The sequence below is a fragment of the Crotalus tigris genome, unplaced genomic scaffold, assembly GCF_016545835.1.
Source record: "Crotalus tigris isolate CLP2741 ecotype Arizona unplaced genomic scaffold, ASM1654583v1 scf7180000020523.1239640, whole genome shotgun sequence".
NCBI classification, from domain to species: domain Eukaryota; kingdom Metazoa; phylum Chordata; class Lepidosauria; order Squamata; family Viperidae; genus Crotalus; species Crotalus tigris.
Genome location: NW_024098059.1, coordinates 83307 through 104667, shown reverse-complemented (window position 1 = coordinate 104667; position 21361 = coordinate 83307). Strand labels below are relative to the sequence as shown.

The window sequence follows — 21361 nt, the reverse complement described above, 5'->3', positions numbered from 1 at the left end:
TTTGCCTTCTCCTGTTTTCCTTATAACTCCTACCTTGCAGGAAATCTGCCAGGGATGATACTATTGGTAGAAAAAGCTGAAGCCAACAGTATCAATGTCTAGCTCTTCCTGTTTCACCTTCCTCGTGCATCCATTCCACAAATGCTTTCACGTTTCCTCTCTCATCTGAGTCATACTCATCCCCAAACTAAAATTTAGGAAGTCTCAAGTGATCCCAAGTATAGCTTTTTAAGAGCCCAATGACCCTTGCCAAGGAGCCAAGGAACTAAAGCGTATTGGAGAAAATAACTTTTGCTTTCTTTTCCAATTCCCTCACTTAAAATAGACGCATTAGGACTACTAATTAGCTTTGTTTTTTTTTTTTTTGCAAACTGCTACCAGTAGAAAATGAACTTCTAAACAGGCTAACTGTAGGATATGCAGAAAGCAGGCCGAAGGTTGCCAAGCTCTGCTTGAACGACATTATCCCTGAACAAGTTATTACTAAGCCCTTTAAAGCAATTTTATAAGGTTAGCCATTGTACACCGGCAACACAGGCAAATCCCTCCTCACAGTAGCTCCTCGAATCTCTGTCCTACCCCCACCTCAAATTGTGGGCCTCCCAAGGACTGAGTCTCAGAAAAGCCCAGGAGCAAACAAAGCAACACAACTGCAATTACCGGAAGAGGTGCTACGGCTGGCAACCCCTCGCTTCAGCTGATCGATTCTGGACTTCCGCTCTCCGGCGATTTCAAGGCATCTCCTGTCTCTGTCGCTGGAACTGCTGTGCAAGATCTTCTTAACCGCAGCCTGGTCATCTCCGCTGCGATGGGCAGAATCGTTAGAGGGCGATCGGGGTCTACTTGAAGTACGGCTCCTGTTGCTACCCGGGCTGCTGCTACGCTTCTGCTCCGCAGGGCGGAGGTGAGAGGTTTCTTCAACCCCGCGAGAAACCACCTCCATGGTTTCGCCTCGCGTGCGGTGGCTGGTTCTATGGGGCTCCTCAGAAGTCCTTTCTAGAACCGTTTCCCCACGCTCTGGAACGTCTTCGTCTGACCAGTCACTAAACGTCGTGTCCTCCCTCTTGGGAACCACTTCCGCTACTGCGGATTTCTCGGGCGCTGCTTCCACCACTTCTTCTTTCGCGGTTACGGGTGGTGTCCTGGGACCTTTCTTCTTCTTCTGATGGGGGCCACTGTCTTCCTCAGAAGCCTCAGAATCTCCCTTGGATCTCTTGCGCTTCTTTTCACCGTTTTTCTTTTTCTGACCTTTCTTGGGAGAAAACACTTGAGTTTTCTCTGCCGGGGGTTCACTGATATAGCGCTCTAACCCACCGTCGTCCTCTTTCTTCTTCTTTGCTGTTTTTTTCTGTATTTTAGCTTTCTTCTTCTCCTCGTGCAGGCGGTCTACCGCCTCGTGCTCTTCAGAATCCCGTTTACTGACGTTATCTTGGATTCGGCTCCTTGAACTCTCATTTGCCTCTCGCTGCTCTCGCTGTTTGTCCCCAGACGTAACCCGTTCTTTGTATTCGGTTTCTTCATAATGTCTCAAACTTTCCTTTCGCTCTGGCTTTCTGTCACTCTCTTTCCACCGGCTCTGCTTCTCTTCCGAAAGGTGTGAAGGACTAAGTGAGCGTGATTCTTGAGGACGCACAACCTGACTCAATAAACGCCGTTTTTCATCTACAAAAAAGAAAATGCGTCACGGCACACCATTTTGGAACAAAGCCTTATATCTAGGAATATTCTTTAACTTACAGCAAACAAGAAAATATTCCGGCTGAACTTTTTGTTGTGAGAAGAGGACATTATTATGTATGACTGGAGGCTTGACATGAAAGTTAATTGTAGGAAAATCATCAGCACGTATACACATTCTTCTCCTCCTCCTAAAAATACATCCCTCCTCTCCAAAGCCAAATGAATTTTAAAAAATCGGTTCTAAAGTCAGATTGTTAAACACTACTGATTCATAGAATGAACTTTGGCCTTCTTAACAATGGCAATATCAAAAAATTACTCTATTCCACAATGTAATTAAAAGGGACAGACAAACAATAAAGCAAGAGTGACTTGGATTATTATTATTATTACTATTATTATTATTTACATTGGATTTACGAAAGAAATTTGTTAAAGTTTTGAAACTGTTTTGAGAAAAGACAAAGAAGAAATGAAATCAAGTTCTACAACATTATATGAATGAACTAAACATTAAGATTGTGAGAAGTAGAAAGAAGGAGGTAGGCCATAGTTGGAGCCACCACAGCATCCCCACAAACATGTCATTGTAATCTAGGCACTCGGCAAGCAGCTCACAATTAGGATGTGGTCATGTGATCTCCATTTGCAATGTTCATTGCCAACTTTGGAGAAGCAAAGTCAATGGGGAAGCATGCAGGAGACTGAAAATGGTGATCATCTGACTTTGGGATGGTGAACACGTAGAATTCACCTAATAATGGCAATGGCAATTGGGACTGCCTTTGTAAGTCAAAGCAGCCATGTCACATTGTGCCTTGCAACCATGTTGTTTAATGATGGAGTTCATGGTCCCAATTACCATTGGTGAGGACTACTTGTAAATACTTCTATTTATAAAGAGTTCAACTGCTCAGTTTAGCTTAATTTCCTCAGCTGCAGATGGCCACTGGTGTCACATGATGTTCTAGGTACCAAAATAAGGGACCAACAAATTAATAAATAAATGGTGAAAAATCTTGCCAAATCTCAAAAAACTTGTAAATTTGAAAAGGCTGCAGTCTCACAAGTTTTGAAGGTTGGCAGGCACTATCTTAGAACAGAGTGGGTGTTGTGTTCATAGGAACTGTGTGGCTAACTCCTGCTATTAAGTACATGCTTTCACTCACTCTGATCCTCTCCACTATTGTAGGCATCGCTATCAGGTGAATGTTCACGGCGGCGTTTAGGAGATTTCCGAGGGCTGGGGCTACTTTCGTTTCTGTGACGCTTTCTGCGTTAGATAAAAAGGAAACGTAAGTCATTAAACTCCAGGTACTTAAGTTCTAAGGAATATCATCCGTTCTCACCATAAATACAAACAGGACTGTTACACACCAACTTTTAAAATTTAAATTGAATGTCAAAAATCCTCTTTTCAAAAAAAAAAAAAAAAAAAAAACTTTTACAGGAAGACATATGAACTATCAATGTTTGGATAATGTTGTCTACAGCTCATTCATTCCATTTACTGTCTCATGCTGCATAATTATTTTCTTTAAAAAATACTCACTTTGATTTTCTCTCTTCACGACTGTCTCTTGTGAGCCTTTCTTCACGGACATCTTCTCGCTTGTCCCTGCGTTCTTCTCTTCCTCTCTCTTTGTCATCCCACTCTCTCTGTCGTTCCCTTTCTTTATCTCTTTCCCGGCCACGCTCTCTTTCCCTTTCTCGTTCTCTTTCTCTTTCCCGTTCTCTTTCTCGCTCCCTTTCCCGTTCTCGCTCCCGTTCTCTGTCATGGTCTCTATCCCGTTCACGTTCTCTGTCCTTATCTCTTTCTCTCTCACGTTCTCGCTCACGGGCCCGATCACGTTCTGTTTCTCTCTCTCTTTCCCTCTCCCTTTCTCGCTCCCTAGTTCTTTCATCCCTCCTATCTTCATTCCTCTCTACTCTTCGTTCTTCTAATCTTTCATCACGATCAATATCATCATTTCTTCCCTGGTGTCGTATGGGTGAGCTTTGCCTCTGATCTGTAATGATAAACAGGTTTTAATTCCAATTTATAATCATCTAATTCAGTTTCCAATATTTGTGTACATTAATGTTTTGATGTTAAATCAGTGCCACAGTTTCAAAATAATTAATTCTGCAGATGTTATTTAGGCTGGGTGTCCATAACGATAAAAATCTATAGAGATGGAAGGTTGAGGGGGAAATGACAACCCCAGTGTAGAGCAAAAAACACCCTGCATCTGATATTTCTTTAGGAAATTTGCCCAGTAAACGATACTGTGCTAAATGAGCTGGCTAATTAGTAGTGTTTGTAATTAAAGTTCATGAAGTCAGTGTTGTCTCCTGCAACCAAGATCACTGACAGTGAAAGATCATAATTCATGAATAACTGAAACAATTTTAACTTTGTTAATCCGAAGCCTAAATCATGAAATAGTCTGCTATCAAAATACAATGAAAAGATTATTGGTAAAGCTGCCATACCTATTAAATGATGGTTTAATCTTTTTTTTTATCCTTTCCTAAAACATTACGATATTATTCTCTGACAATCTATCTGACGTAATTTTTTAAAATAAATAAATGTAATTAAATACAAATAAATCCTCTCTCACTTTGGGAAATCCCCTTTAAATGTCCTATATTAAAGGTCTCATGGGACAAAATAAAAGATGCACTCAAAGAAATTGTGAGGCATACCTGGTTAGATTACTTTTGTTTTATACAGTTTTAAATTAGTAGCAAACTACTATAAGCTACTTGTGAAGACCAATAAAAAATCAGGATACAACATGGTAAACTTGTAGTCCTCCAGATGCTATTAAATTCAATGCCTAGCATCCCCAATATTAGCCCTACAACATTAACTTATAAGAACTATATTCATCAATAGAAAAGCAGGGACAACCGTATACCTTCTTAGCTAATGACACATGTGCATTTTGGAGAACGAACTTTAGACAACGAAATATTTGAAATGGAACTTCGGTGCCATCCTAATCTGGCACATTAATTGCAATACAGGCAGTCCTCGAGTTATGACCACCATTGAGCCCCAAATTTATGTTGCTAAGTGAAACATCTGTTAAGTGAGTTTGCCCCATTTTACGACTTTTGCCACAATTGTTAAGTGAATCGTTGTACTTGTTAAGTTAGCAACGTGGATCCCCCGTGGACTTTGCTCGTCAGAAGGTCACAAAAGCTGATCATATGACCCCGGGACACGGCAACCGTCGTACGTATGAACCAGTTGCCAAGCATCTGAATTCTGATCATGTGCAACCATGGGGATACTGCAACGGTTGTGTGAGAAATGGTCATAAGTCACTTTTTCCAGTGCTGTTCTAACTCTGAACGGTCACTAAATGAACTGTTTTAAGTCGAGGACTATCTGTATTATTTATCCCACAATAGAGCCTATTACCCATTCTCCTGACAAGAGAAGGACAAAGCTTTGTTGCTTTATCAGACCCAGTCTGCTTCTTTGCTCACGGTTCTACTCTGGGTTTTGCTACCTCGATCCTGCAAAGAGTGGCATGTGTGAGCCCTAAGTTTTCACAGCTACATTCACCTTTAACGCTATTCTACTATTACGTCCTTTTAGAAAGACTCAATAGGTTAATGGTAAAACAGCAACAACAACCCTGAAGAGTACTTGCCTCTTTCTCTATTGTCACGCTTATCCCTTTCTCCATGTCTTCTTTCAAAAGAAGAATCTCTTGCATGTTCACGGCTTTCATAGCGATCCCTTTCAGGGTAATTGCTCCGTGATTCCCAGCTCTCATGGTAGCTAGTGCTAGAATTATGGCTGTCAACTTGAGAGCCTCTTGTTCCTCGACTGCCTGTTGAAAACAGATACAGGAAAACATGGAAGAACCTCTGCGGCCAGAATTAGCTACTACAGATTTATTAAAAGAACTGTTACTTCATAAAAGGATTTGTAAATTTATGTACGAGAACTGCCAGTACACCCTCAGGCAAGTTAAAATGCAATTCCTGATCTAGGATGATAATTTGTGGAATACATTTGCCATAAAAGGCCTAACAATAAGAAAGTTTTGCTTAAAAGCCCCGTCCTTTTCAATTAATATAAATTTCAAACTGCAAAAATCCATATGCAGAAATCTAAGCAACTTAAGAGTTGTGAGCTTGCAACTCCTCAACTGAGCCTAGATCAAACTCTGTGGTGAATTAAAAAGAATTCAGATTCAGAAAACTAATACTGCAGAAAAAAAAAAAAATCACAGGCCGAAACAAAAACCAGTACTATGAAAAGGGAAGCCTTGTTTGACCATAACAGAAAGGTTTAAAATCATCTGTCAAACAATTCTTCCTTAAGCAAAAGCTAATCTTTAATTTTCAACAGTTTTGTTTCAGCAAAGAAGCCTGCACTGACTCAATCTCCTGAATTGCCATTTCAAGAGCCAATTCATTTCATTTCAGTGAATTAAAGAAGATAATCTCCTCAACAGCAGTGTCTGACTAAAGTTAACTAATCTTCCTTTAAAATAAATAGGGCAATTTTCTTTCTTATTAAAAGGCGAAATCCATGTGATAATTACTGCCATCCATTCCACATCATTTAATAAGTTTTAAGAAATACACACAGGATCCAGTTGCATTATGGATAATGGTGACTAAATTTGGTGAAGTCATAAAAAACAATTAGCTGTAGATTAGTTTATTTCTACCCTATTGATTAAACAGATATTTGTGTAAATGAACAGTGTAACACTCCCGATTATTTCATGTATTATATACCCTTGTCTGTTAATTCAGGACCTCTCCCTCTACTTCTTCCAGATGTTCTGGATTCATTTCTCGTTTCACTTCTTGAGTCCGTCCGAGTTTCAGCACGAGAACTGTCTTCTCTGCCGTGGGCTCTTCCATAGCTGCGCGATTCCTCCAAATACTGCTCCTCTTTCTTATGTTCTCGACACTCTCTGTCTCTGTAATCGTGTGAATCGCGTGTAGAACGCAGGTCCCTCTGATCCCGACTTTCTTTATTGTCTCTACTGCAATCCCTCGCGTCCCTCGCGTCCCGGGATTCTCTTGGATCTCTGCGTTCTCTGTTATCTCTGGTTTCCCTCCGATCCCGTCCATCCCGGGATTCTCGATCATCTCTGTGGTCTCTGGAGGTGCTTTGCTCTTGGTCATAGTCACGTTCATCCCTATTGTCTCTTTCTCTTCCCCTTTTTCCTCTCGTTTCTGGAAGTAAAATAAATGCACATGTGGATATATGATCAACTTAACAGTGTTAAAATGCATGAGAAAAACATGAAAAAGAAAAAACATTTCAAGGGATTTTTTTTTGTAGTAGTAGATAACACATCTTTATGTTTCATGCTAATTAAGCCTAATTCTTCTTCTACCGCAGTGGTTCTCAACCTGTGGGTTGGGACCCCATTTGGGGTCGAACGACCATTTCACGGGGGTCGTCAAACAACGCAGTCCGCCATTTTTTCCCCCTTTTCCTTAGCTGTGCTATTCCCTTTTATTCTATTGGCTTTTGAAAGCCAATCGAATAGACTCTCTTGAATAGAGTCTAATTCTATTGGCTTTCAAAAGCCAATAGGAATTGTCCAGGCTGTCTCTGCCCTGCTGAGCCCACCAACAGTCCCATTCTGCAAACGGTGCTGCACCAGTTGAGTAGTCCTCAACTTACGACCGGTTGAGTAGTCCTCGACTTACGACTGGTTGGGGGTCGCGGCATTAAAAAGGTTGAGAACCACTGTTCTACCGGCTGCTGCTCTTAAGACCTTTCTATTCCCTAATCCAAAAAGTTCTAAAAAGTCCTACTTCCCCACTTTAAAAGTCTGCAGAACGTTTTATTTAATGTCCACATTCAGAATAAGGGTAGAAAAATGGTTCTGAAAAACACTTTGGAAAGCAGATGCTCCATGGCTCTAGCAGTGCCTTTTCAAACTAACAAATTTAATTTAAAGGCATAAACCAATGAGGAGAGAGGACCCATTGGAAAAGACCCTGATGTTGGGAAAGACTGAAGGCAAAAGGAGAAGGGGACGGCAGAGGATGAGACGGTTAGAGAGGGTCACTGACGCAGTGGGCATGCCTTTGGGCAGACTCCTGGAGACAGTGGAGGACAGGGGGTCCTGGCGTGCTATGGTCCATGGCAGTGTTTCCCAAACTTGACAATTTTAAGGCATGTGGACTTCAACTCCCAGAATTCCACAGCCAGCATTGCTGGCTGTGGAATTCTGGGAGTTGAAGTCCACATGCCTTAAAATTGTCAAGTTTGGGAAACACTGGTCCATGGGATTGTGAAGAGTTGGACAAGACTTAGTGACTAAACAACAATTAACAATAAACTTTCATAAACCCCAATTCAATTCACCAGATGCATGGAGTAGTTCCACTGATATATGATTCAAACAGGGATGAGGCTGGGGAGAGTAGCTTTTCTGGGGACCCAGAAAATTCTGAAGATCTTGGAAAAGAGGATCTATTTGGAAGGAAAGGAAAGAGTCCATTGCAAATAATACATCTACAAGGGCCCAGAAAGAGCAGCAGTTGGCATTGTGTACATAACTCCTGAGTTTATTCTGAGAGTTTTCCAGATTCTTCACACAATGCAGGTTAAGAATAGTATACCATGTATCCACTGTACGTAAAACTACCAGTATTGTTGAAAGAGCCACGGTTCCTGCTGCTGCCTGTATTTGAGGCCGGGTAATGCTTCTGTGCCCCCCCCCCCCCGCGGCCCGATCCAGGCTTCAGAGGTCTTTTCCAAGCCATTGCCGCCCAGATTTGAGGCCAGGGAATGCTTTGGCAGCCCCCCGTGGTCCGATCGGGCCTAGAAAATGCCTCTGGAGTCCGGATTGGGCCCCAGGGGGGCACAGAAGCACCCCCCAGCCTTCAGATCTGGGCCGCAGCGGCCTGGAAAAGGCCTCTGGAGCCCCGATCCAGCCTCTGGAGGCACATGGAAGCATCCCCCAGCTTTGGTTCAGTTCTCTGTTTCAGAGAACAGAGGCCTAAAGTACCATGAGATCACGCGAGATCAGTAGTGTGAGATCTCGCCCCACTGACCTCGCATCATCTTGTGTTACTTTAGGCCTCCATTCTCTGCGAATGCACTGAAGGCCTGGACCAGCCAAGAAAGCGAAGGATCTCAATCTTTGCAGGGTGAGTATTGAAGGCCTGGTGCCTAGGGAGACCCGGGTTGGGGGTGGGGAGGGACAGAATATCCAGGGTGAATGTTGCTGAGCCACTGCGGTCGCTCGTAAGGGCGAACGACTGCAGTGGTGCTGCAATATTCGTAACTTCGGGACTTGCTTGTAAGGACTAGAGGGCACTTATCACATAACTTTGAATGAGTGTTAAGTGAATGCTCATAACTCAGGGATTACCTGTATTATATACATTTTAATAATGGCTTCCTACAAAAGATGGGACCTCAACATGATGTTTTGCAGACATGCAGGGAAAGTCTGAGTTTGATCAATGTCCATTATTCTCAAAATTTGGTGAAGAAACTGACAACGTGATAGTGGCATTCTGTGTTCCAACTAAATGATGCTGCTTACAATTTTATACCTGCTGATAAAATTTCTAGGAATAGCAGAAACAAACATTTTTTTCATTTTTACAGAAGAAATCAAGCTTTCCAATCCCTGGATTATAAGACTCAATTTAGATAAATTCAAGGTTACAAATATTTAAATCTATGCTACATTTTTAGTCGAGTATATAACATTTATATTACCAGTGTTTTGTTTTGTTTAAAAAAAAATAATTACATTAATTGCACAGGAATCCCTCTTATGCCAAGACTGGTTTATGTGAGGTTATCTAAAACAGAATGGTTCCATTAAATGGGACTGTCTTTATGGTTATTCATACCATCTCTTCTTTCATGGTGACGATCGTGTGATTGTGAAATCCGCTCGTGATCATGCCGGCTTCTCTCTCTAACTGGTGAACGACGCCTGGAAGACGCCTGTTTTTGCTGTGGAGAAGGTGATGCTCGGTGAGGATAAGGAGAGGAAGATCGACCTACAGGTGGGGAAGTTGTTCTTTTATAAGAGGGGGAAGGAGTCCTTTTGTGACGTGGCGACGGGGAACGTCTTTGAATAGAAGAACCCGACTGAGATGAAGAGGAATGATGCCTCGACGACACAGGAGAATGATGCTGCGTCGGTGGTGAAGCAGACCTGCAGACACAAAACTGTATAAACATCTTGGTGCTACCTACATTTTGAGCGCTGTCATGCACACCTTTATAATTATTCCCTGCTAAAATGGCATTCAGATCGGTTCCAAAAGTACTAGCAGACGTTCCATAGCCGAGCCGATTCCTGCCCTGCACGCAATTTTCCTTGCTAGGCATTTGCTTTCATTAATATCTGAACAGTATGTTTGGCTTTGGGTGGTTTAAAAATAAGAAATATTCAAATCATTTTTAAATATCCATATACTGCATACCAAACAACAGACGTTCCCTGGGCAAATTCTGTTAGATTAAAGATCAATTTTCATCTTCTTACCTATAAGCATTTCTCAAAGCTCATGGTTTCACCCTGCATGTAGAACACCCTACATATATATAGCACTACTTCTTCTATGACCAGTACAGGATGATTATTTCTAACTTGCCTCAGGCGGCCATGAAAGGCTTTGCATCCCAACTATGAGAAGAGGCTACCATCCAAAACAGGTGGGGGCATCCCTTACTATGGGGAAATCTGCAAACTTCTCTGCAATAAACACACATATACTCTGTCTCCCACATAATTAGGCTTTAGAATAAAAATTGAGGAAGAATCAGCTTTTAAAAATCTTAGGAGCTGATAAGAGAATGGTTAGCCCTTCTTCCTCAGCACTGATTTCCCTTCAAAAATGTTCTCCCAAAACCAAGGATTTTAAATACTCCCCCCCCACACACACTTATTCTTTATTGGGAGTTGGTGCATGCAGGTGAAGAATATACCCTCCTTGCCCAGCAGTCACTCCCAAATATAAAAACAACCTGTTTCATGTAGCAATAAAACTTCGAAATAGCTGTCAGTGATAACAATACAAGGCCATATTAAAACCTGAAGTGCAGGAAAAAAAAAAAATCAGCCGCTGAAATAAAATGGTTTTTTTTATAAAAAAAAAAGAGGTGGGGGGGGTAGGAAAGTATCGAGTCTCAGAATATCAAACAGGGAAGGGGAAGGTATGAGTACTAGTTTGGGGACTTTAATGAGTTGTGTGTAGGACAGAGGTTACTGGCGCTTGGTATGCTGTGATTAAATTGTGCTGGTTTTCAATCCTTCCTAATGTTCAAAATTTTATGTTTTATTACATAAATATAAAATATGGTTGTTTGTTTTTTTTTACATTTTACATTTCAGGTGTAGAGAGTGAGCAATTACACTACAAAAACAAGCAGACCCTACAACAGTGTTTCTCAACCTTGACAATTTTAAAGCATGTGGACTTCAATTCCCAGAATTCCACAGCCAGCATTGCTGGCTGTGGAATTCTGGGAGTTGAAGTCCACATGCCTTAAAATTGTCAAGGTTGAGAAACACTGCCCTACAACCATATGGGACAAACAGAGAACGAGAGGCAGATTTATCATTGCACAAAGAGAATCAAAGACCTTGGGCTAATCGCTCTCAGCCCAGCCCATCTCACAGGGTTTTTGTTATGAGAAAAACAAGAGGAGAAAGGAATACTATGTAAGCTCGCTGCCTTGAGTTATTTATAACAAGTAATAAAGGTGGGATAAAAATGTAATAAAATTTAGCTTCCAAACTGGAGAAAACTCTCATGAATAAACAAAGTCTAAAACACATGCACATAAAATAACAACACACAAGCACATTTAAAAAAAAAAAAAATCCTACCTGCGGGGGGATGAAAAAGAATGCTTATGGCTGCTGGACTTAGCTGGAGCCCAAGACGTCTGCCTTCTTCTTGTGGCAGGAGAATACTCTCGTGAAGAAGAATTGCTACCAGAATGGTCTTCTGGACTAGGTGAACGTCTCTGTCTGTGGGAACTTTCTGAGGGATCCCTGGGGAATATTCATACAGCCAACATATAGAACATTGTCATTAAAACAACAGCATGGATACTGTATTTATAGCCCTAGGCGGCATGTCTCCACTTAAGGGAGAAACATGCTCCTTCCTAGAAAACATACTATAACTGCCAGTTTGGCGTAACTTCTTCTCCAAAGTATCAGAAGGCGGGACAAGAAATAAAGGGTGGAAGCTTGTTAAAAAGAGATCCAACTTAAGATATTTTTTTCTGATAGTGAAAACAATGAAATCAATAAAATAGCTTGCATCTTGCAGTGGTTGATGCACCATCGCTGGAGGTTTTCAAAAATAGATTGGACAACCATTGGACCAAGATACATGTAAGGTTTCCTGCTTTGAGCAGGGGATTGGATATAGGACCTCTGAGGTCCATTCCAGCCCTATGATTCTACGTTCTATGGTTAAGGTGTGGCCTAGAAACCAGGAGAGGGTAAGTTCCAGCCTCACATTAGTATGAAAACTGCTGGATGAGTCTCAGTCTCTCTCTCTCTCTCTCTCTCTCTCTCTCTCTCTCTCTCTCTCCCCCTCCCTCCCTCCCTCCCTCCCTCCCTCCCTCCCCCTCTCTCTCAACTCAATCCACATTATAGGATTGTTGTTATAGGGAAAATAGGAGGAGGAAGGAATATTGATATGCTTGTTGTATTAAGTTACATATTAATAATAAAGGTGGGATAAAAAAAATCTTTAAAAAATTGTCAGGGATCTAAAGATGGAAGTAACTGATTGCTATCTATTCCCACAAATTAAAAAAAAAAAAAGACAAACCACCAAAGGTTTGGTGCCAGCAAGACATTTGCATGTCAGAAGCCACACTCAACTCTCTTTAAGCGGCATCCATTAGCATCAATACTCCAAGGGGTATTTCCATTGAGGAAGTGATTTCCTTTCCCATTTTCTCACAGACAAAGCCCCTTTGTCTTACATTTGTTTTGGAAAACGGAGGGATTCTTTGAAGAACATTTTGGGAATGCATGAGGAATGACACAGAGACAAAGAGGATCACAAAATTGGGTTGAGCAAGACCATTGCTGCTTGCTGAATATTATGTTTTGCTCTAGCCCAGGAGTAGGCAACCTTGGCTCTTTTATAACTCGTGGACTTCAACTCCCAGAATCCCTGAGCCAGCCATGGTGAGGGGAACAGAGAGGTTTCCAAGCTGAGTCAGGCTGGCTCAGGAATTCTGGGAGTTGAAGTCCATGAGTCATAAAAGAGCCCAGGTTGCCTACCCCTGGGCTAGCCCTTCAGGATTAACCTGAAGATGTCTGAACAAAATGATAATACCAAAAAAATAAAAAAAACCCTGTATTTTACCTTTGCTTCTCTTTTTTTTCTTTATTATGTCTCTCAAAATCACGTCCTCTTTCTTTTATCTCCTTTGGCTTTTCTTCTACCCTCTCTTTAGCTTTATATTTTTCCTTATGTTTTTTCCCTTGGGTAGACTCTTCTTGCACTGGAGGTGGTGGGCTAGGCGTGCGAGGACCTCTCTTTTTATTGTGGCTGTTTTTTGAATTTCTAAAAGCCAATACACAAACCGGCATTTTAAAAAGTTAAATCAGCTTGTATTGTAACAATGCCTGAGTGCCCATGCAGCATTTTCTAACATCTAAAGTACAAAAGTGATCTAAACATTACATTAAAAGTCTGCCTGAGACCTCCCACAGTCATTCAAACGAACAATTGCAGTCCTTGATGGGGTTGCCGCGGATAAATCTTCTGCATGTGCCTCTGCCCAAGAGCTGGTTACATATGCCTACCTGCTACACAAACTTCCATTTGGCAAAACTGTACACATTAAGAGTGAAATCCAATCACTGAGGAGAAAAGAAATTAACTTCCCATTTACATCGCAAAGGTGTTCTTTTTAGGAGGCAACTGGACTTCGTTTTTCTTTGAAGACGCACCACTCAGGTGACCCTGAGGACACAGGTGAACCTCCAAACGGCTTCAGTGACTCTTTAAAAGAAGGCAAATGACCAGCCTGTCTGCAAGGAATATAAATCCTTCCATTCCCCACCATCCAGTCAGAGCTGAAGAAGCTTCTTGGATGAGAAGCGAAACGTCTTCAAAGAAAAACAAGGGAGTCCAGTTGCCTCCTGAAAAAAGCACTTTTGGGACAACCATGACCTGGATGACTGGGAATCTCCATAGGCATTTCCCGTATACATCCTCAGAACTTGCTTCGGAGTATATGCCAAAGCAGATCTGAAGGGAACTGCATTGAGGGAAAAGCAGAGGAGAAACCCTTGTCATGTAAGCCAGAGGTCCCCAACCTTTTGGGCACCAGAGACTGGTTCCCTGGAGAGAGGTTTTTCCAAGGATTGGAGAGTGCATGGTTTTGTCTGCTGCCTGCATCCCACAGGTGGGGCTTTGCTTGTTTGTGCGGCTCGGTTGCTGGCATGCCACGGCCCAATACCGGTCCACGGACTGTGGGTTGGGGACCCCTGATATAAGCGGTCTTCATCTAAAAACAGATCTAAAATCAACACCAGGCATTTACAAGTTTCGTAAACGTCTCCCTCACAAAAATCCTACATCATATAAAACCTTAGCTTGCCAATATCGCTGGTCATCTCCACGTTGGGAATACCCCCCACAGAGCCATAAGACTGCTTGGCAAACAAAAGCACAAACCCACAACAACAACAACAACAATCAGGATAAGAGGTAGCCATTTCATTATAAAATATGCCAATCTACCTACCTCTGTTGCTCCAGGAGTGGGGAAGAGACCGCTGAAACCTTCTTCTCCCTCTTAGTGGCCGTGGAGGAAGATTTAGGGCTTGTCCTTAATTTTGGAGATTTACTTGATTTTCTTGGTGAAGGCGAGGATGATAATTTTGATCTAACCGCCTCAGGAGAAATCTTAAAAGGAAACAAATTAGTATTTTATAAAACCTATAATGATCTTGCCATAGATGAGAACCAGGTATCAGTGAAATTGATCCACAGCACATGCATATGTAGCCTCTAACAACCACTGAAGTACAAAAATTCAGTAAATTTTAAATTCCATTATGTATTTGGCAAGAAAACAAATTGATACAGGCATTCATCAGATATTTTAAAATGTAGTCGATTAAAATATCAATACATGTCCTCAGCTTTTCATTCTGGTAGGAGTCCTGTAACAGTTCAGATGCAGAACTACGGCGAGGGTATGTATATAATAATAATAATATAATAATAATAATAGTAAAGTTGGAAGGGACCTTGGAAGTCATCTAGTCCAACCCACTGCTCAGACAAGAAACCCTATACCATTTCGGACGAATGGCTGTCCAGTCTCTTCTTAAAAACTTCCAGTATTGGAGCATTTATCGCTTCTGGAGGCAGGTTGTTCCACTGATTAATTCTTCTCACTATCAGGAAGTTTCTCCTTAGTTCTAGGTTGCTTCTCTCCTTGATTAGTTTCCACCCGTTGCTTCTTGTCCTGCCTTCAGGTGCTTTGGAGAATAGCTTGACTCCCTCTTCTTTGTGGCAGCCCCTATGCCATATAGATGCTATATGTGTTTATAGCATCTATATGGCATTAACAATCATTTTTTCACACACACACACATGTTTGTATATATATCTGACTAACAGGAAATATTACTCTGAAGGTTTGTTAATTATATTGTTCAATAATGTCCACTCATTTAGTTATTTATGACGATGCAGCGATTCTTTTCAAGATACAAACCTCTTTTTTGATTACTATTTCTTCTCTTCTATCCATGTTTTCTTCTTCAAGCTTCATTAACTCTCTCTGGATCTTCTGGCGCTTCATTTCCAAAGACAATTCATGGTCATAATCATAATTAACATCTCCGTTATCAGAATCTTAAGTTATGAAAAAGAAGGCAGGAAGGGCGAAGGGAACAAAGCCAGTTAGTGAACCCTTTCTTTATACAAATACACTTTAAAAAGTAGCCATAATTCAATATATACTGGCATTATGGTTTCACATGATTCATTTAAGACTAATTCCAATTACGCAGTGAACATGATTTTCGAATGTGATGGCAGTACTGTAAGCAGATTCAAAAGAGAATATTGTGTTTTCTCCATTTAATCCTTGAAACAATCTGTATTCTCATAGTCTAGCCATAAACTGACTTAAATGCAAATCTAAATTTTCTTTCCAAAGGGAAAAGAAATAAAAAATATTTATAACAGGAAGAGAGGAACAGAAACAAGTCCCTTTGCTATTGCTTCTGTACTCCCAAATTGGCTCTTTTAGCCCTAAAGAGGCCATCAGTATATTAATCAGAATCAGTAACCTCTGCAATTAAATCCCTCAGTCTTGTCCTCTTCTTCATACGTGAACATAATCCCCTCCCAGGTCCTCCTTTTGCCCTCTTTTCTGCTGCTTTTGCTTTCCTGAGTTAAGTAGCAACAGCATACAAGAGTTTGCTCTTCTAGAAATTTGCATACTAATGACATCTCAAACAAGACAAGACCAGGAGTGCATCCTAGTGCATCCAAGGGTTTTCATTAAATAATCTATAAATGAATGGTACTACGCAAAGAGGTAATCCTCATTTACCGACCATTTGTTCAGCAATGTTACGATGGTACTGAAAGAATAACTTTATGATCATTTACAATCATCACAACAATCCCTCAGTCAGTATGTGTTATCCTGTGCCTGAACTGCATTCCTCTCCCCCAAACACACACACATTGCAAAGCAGATGGACTGTAGGGAAGAGACTGCAAACAAGCAAACTGTTGGCTCTTCTACACATTGAAAACAATGCAATCATGCCGGCAGTCTAGGACTGAGGCAGTCTGGGACTGGGAGCCGTGGGTGCACTATGCAAACAGTTTGCACTACTCACTTGAAATCTCTTTCTCTCCGATCTCTCTGCTCTGTGGTGTGATGGGGGAGTGATTTCTGTAGGCTACATAAATAGCTTATAATATTATTTTGAAATCCAAAACAGAGCACTTTGTGGGATAAAGAAAAGTAGAGAAATGGGAAAGGAAGAGAATAATCTGTTTGCTCTTCTATGCATCAAAAGCAATGCAATCACACTGGCAACTGGGGATAAGAGCTGTGGACACACAATGTAAGCAGCTTAGAGTATTCTCTTGAACTTTCTTCTCCTCCCATTTCTCCACTCTACAGGGGTAAGGGAGAGATAAGAAAAATCAAAGGATTTCTGTAGGCAATCTATCTTTTGCCTGGCCTTTATACAAGGTCTAGAATGGCAAGTCAAAATACATGTTAATTTGTTTGCAAGGTTTAATGGCATATTCTATTTACCGTCTCTATTTGTTTCCCAGTCAGGATTGTCTTCTTCACTTTCTGGCGTCCTTTCTTTAGTAATTTTAATATCTTCTTTTCCCCTGTGCCTCCCTCTTGTAGACTCTTTCTACAGAAGAAAACATTAAAAGGTTACTTAGCGTTTTTCAAAACAGAACATGAAATCTATTTAAGTTTTATCTGTTGGGGTGTAAGTTCACAGCTGACTTCACAACTCAGTTTCTTAACTTTCAAAAACTGTATGGTGCAATATTAAAATTGATAAAATATTCTGATACATTTAATAAGAAACCTACTCAGAAAAAGAGTATAACTCCAGACCAAAGGCTAAACTGTGGCTTAGAATTCAGAAGATAAGCAGAAGCAAGCCCTTGGCTTTAAAGTCCTTGAATATCAATATGAAATTGAAGGCTAATACTGATTATGCTTTGGACAAAGCTCTTAGCTCATGGATAATTTCAAAAAATGTCCTATACTCAGATGTCCAACTGTTAGTTGCTACTTCATTCCCTTCATGCAAGTTTAAACTCTGGTCATTGCCATTAATCCAAAGACTCTATAATGTGTGAAATAAAAGCTGTAGCAAACAGCATTTAAAAAAGAAATCACAATTTGGAAGCCAGTTTTTAAAAGAGGCTTTAGGATTGTTTCCTAATGATCTGCTCCCATTGCACATTATGGGAAGCAGCAGTTAAGGGAAATACAAGACGACAGCAATGGGGCAACCTAGATATGCAAAGGACTTCTTTATCTCTTAAAATTAGATCCTTCAAAGTAGGGCTGTATTTTACTGAAAGCACACTCTGTTCACAAATCAAAAATTGGAATTATAATTGAATGCTACATTTTGTAACCCATGAATGTCTATAGAATTTAAAATAGAAGTTTAGGAAGGATAAACCAAGTGGGAAAGTATTCAAAACCCAAAAATTCATGGTTGCATGTTTTTTTACACTAATACATTTCTAAAATAATTTTTGTTCTGGCTGATGTCAACTTTTAGTGACCACATGGACAGATTTTTCTCTAAAATGATCAATCCCCAACCTGGTCCTGCAAGTCTTCCAATGATACCCTTTGATTTACAGGCTTCTAACATTGAAATATATAAAATGTGCACAAAATATGCATTTTAAAACAACTACACAATGCCCTTTCCCAATGTTGTTACCTTCTGCTGATGGTTCTAATAAACTTCCCTACATCTCTACAGTTGCATGAAAAAGTAATCCTTGGTCAAATCATATTTTCCACTGAACCTCTAAGCAAAAAGAAGCTAATACCTCTACACAGTAACAAAGTTTAACTTTGTAAACAACATAGTTCAGCAAATCTATATAGAATGCATCTATATATAAAGGAAGTCATTTATAAATTCAACAATTTAAAAAGAGAGTAGGGCAGGCAAAAAGGTTTGGACGCCCTTCCAGTTGATACAGTAATACTTTTTTTAAAAATGTAGTTGTTAGTAAGGCTCCAAAAAGTTAACTGATTCTTTAGACCTACAGTTAGCCAGGTGAACCCACTTCCACAGCTGAATAAATACTGAACCTTCTAGCCTCTCTGATTGTGATTATTCTTCTGTCTATTTTCAACAACTATGGGAACATCTAAGCAGCTGTCTCGAGCATTTGAAAACGAAGACAATTCACTCTTATCAAGTATAGGAAGGCTGTAACCATATCTGGTAAGTTTAACAATGAACAATAGGTTTAAGAAATGGAAATTACTTGAAACTGTTGAGATTATGGCAAGATCTGTAAAAAGATTCTGCTGGAAAAGTGGTCAATTCTTTAAAACAGAACTCACAGATCATTGCTACTGACATGCTGAAAAGCTAAAAACAAAATACTGGAATATTCATCTGCAGGTTTATAGTGCAACACTGTTTATACAATGATGAGCATGAGACAATTATCAGTAAAAAGTACTCTGATCTCACCACAAAAATCATATACTGATGTAAGCCTTGGCAAACCTAAAATGTTTTTGAAATGAAGAGCTTTGGACAGAAAAACTAAACATTTAACTGTTTGCCCACAACTACAAGATATATTTGGAGAAAAAAGACAAAACATTTGAAAAAAAATGAACACTTTCTTAGCTATCATAGCGGTGGCTCTATTATGATTTGAGGTTATACAGGAGCCAGTGCCACAATATATTGTCTACAGAGAAGGAAGAATGGCTTCAGCTTTCTATCAACATAACCTAGAAGCTAATACCTCACTGCTGATGAAGAAACTGAAGCTGAAGATATTTCAGGAAGACAATCAAACATACCTCCCAATCCAACATGGCATACAAGCCACTCAAAGTTGCCCTAATCCACAAGATGGATGGAATGAATGAATGAGTGAGTGAGTGAGTGAGTGAGTGAGTGAGTGAGTGAGTGAGTGAGTGAATGAATACTGCCTTGCTTAGCAATAGAAAATTCTGGTCCCAATTGTGGCCTTAAATTGAGGACTATCTATAAAGCATAAGAGTTCAAAAAGATGATAAATTATAAGAAATCATAATTAAACAAGGAACTTTAGTTAACTTCTTACAATGTGCAGATAATGCTCTCATGGAACACATTACGGCAACTACTATTCTGTTACATCTGGAAGGAATTTAAAAAAATCTTATTATTCAGTTCTAAACAAATTTCCTATTATTCAATCTCTCAATCACTAACACAAGATTAACAAGATACAAAATGTTTAAATTTTCAGTTACTTTGTAAGTAGGGCAGTACAATATGATTACCACTGTTATGTCAGCAATAATCACATTACATTAACAAGTTAAACACGTATTTAAATAATACAAAACAAAGTGTATCTCCTCAAATACAGATTCTTAATGACAATTTCCCCAGCTGAATCAGCTAGTTTTCCTATCCAAAATAACAAGACCTCCACACTTTGATTTAATTTAGAACTTTCTAACAAATAATGCAATCTAACACTGGTGATTATTCCAACTTCCTGCAACAATTTAAAGATCTAAGCTGTTATTTTGTTATTTATTTATTATATTTATATGCTGCCCATCTCTCTGCCACATGACCCTGAAAAAACTACAGAGTCATATATAAGTGTGAAAAACTCAGGCAAAGATACTTCAATTGAGTAAAACATATTTGAAGACTTAGAAATTGAAGTGACCATGAGCATGAACCCAACATGGCCAAATTAAAACTATTCAGTCATTCAATAAATTAGGCATTTACAGTGAGATTCTTCTCTTTGTATAACTCATAGCAATGTTCCCACAAACTCTTCCAGGCAGTCCTCTCTGAACCACCACTTGTTCAGTAACTGTTCAAACTTGAAACAGCACTAAATGAGTGGTACTTACAGGCAGTCCTTGAAGTGCTGACCATCACAGCATCCCCATGGCCACACGATCGCAATCGGAGTGCTCAATGCCTGGCTCACAATTACAACATCACAGCATGGTCACCATTTGCAACCTTCTTTGCTGGCTTCTGACAAGCCGTCATTGGGGAAGACGGCCGTGGGGGGGGGGGGTTTACAAGTGATCACCATGTGATGTTCTTGCTTAATGACTATGGTGATTCGTTTAACATCAATGAGAGGGGTGCTAGAATTGCCATCGTGTTTTACGACATCGTGTTTTATGACATCGTGCTTTATGACTGTGTGGCTCAGTGATGGCAATTCCAGTCCCAATTGCTGTGGTTAATCAAGAACTGCCCGTAAAGAAATCCCTTTCAGTTCCAAAGGAAGGGTGGCAGAGAGTACAGGTAGTCCTCAACATATGACTGTAATAAAGCTTGCCCGGTACATATGCCATATTGGTCATAAAAGGGTCAATCTTATAACTTTTTCTGCAGTGGCTGTTAAGCTATTGCCATAGTCATTAAACAAAATCAATGGCTTGCTATGGATAAAGTTTTGTTAAAAAAAAAAAAAAACCACAAGCAACTAGTCGTTTTCAATAAAATTGTTGTAAAATGTGGTTACTTGACTGCAGGAAGCTGCAAACCCGTCTGGCCAAGTGCCCAAAGTTTGGTCACATGACCACGGAGGGAGCCCGACCATCGTAAGTTTTAATCCAGGTTGTGTGTCCTGTGTTTTGAATTGGTTGTAACGTTGACTGGCCGCTAAGGGAACAGTCGTAAGTTGAGAGCTAATTGTATATGAAGAAAGAGGAGAGAGGCTGGCTTGAAAAATATACATCTAAAGCTTATTTCAGCATCCAGAAATGCAAAAAATAAAATAAAATGATATTACTTAGTTTGGTAATGAAACATCTGCAAGAAAACAACCAAGCTCAGAGAGCACCCAGGACTCTACACTTCCCCAATTTAGCAGCATTTCAGGCACTGAATAGGAAATTCGGGGAGGGGGGGGCTCTCCAATATAACTGTGGTTCACTTAT

General features: G+C 40.2%; 1 protein-coding gene across 8 annotated transcripts in view; it reads right to left on the bottom strand.

Annotated features, from left to right (window-relative positions):
- ZC3H13 (zinc finger CCCH-type containing 13) overlaps window positions 1–21361 on the bottom strand; it is a 52959-nt gene that overhangs the window by 11506 nt on the left and 20092 nt on the right. For 6 of the 8 annotated variants that reach the window (XM_039367004.1, XM_039367001.1, XM_039367006.1 and 3 more), the window contains 12 exons: window positions 16970–17078; window positions 15401–15540; window positions 14420–14580; window positions 13030–13230; window positions 11523–11690; window positions 9532–9842; window positions 8027–8134; window positions 6433–6879; window positions 5331–5513; window positions 3233–3689; window positions 2850–2953; window positions 661–1662 (listed from right to left, as the gene is read on the bottom strand). In XM_039367004.1, coding sequence (XP_039222938.1) covers window positions 661–1662; window positions 2850–2953; window positions 3233–3689; window positions 5331–5513; window positions 6433–6879; window positions 8027–8134; window positions 9532–9842; window positions 11523–11690; window positions 13030–13230; window positions 14420–14580; window positions 15401–15540; window positions 16970–17078 — 3391 coding nt within the window. Of the gene's footprint in view, window positions 1–660; window positions 1663–2849; window positions 2954–3232; window positions 3690–5330; window positions 5514–6432; window positions 6880–8026; window positions 8135–9531; window positions 9843–11522; window positions 11691–13029; window positions 13231–14419; window positions 14581–15400; window positions 15541–16969; window positions 17079–19518; window positions 19575–21361 lie in introns of all 8 variants that reach the window. The other 2 variants (XM_039367007.1, XM_039367005.1) reach the window with 2 other exon arrangements.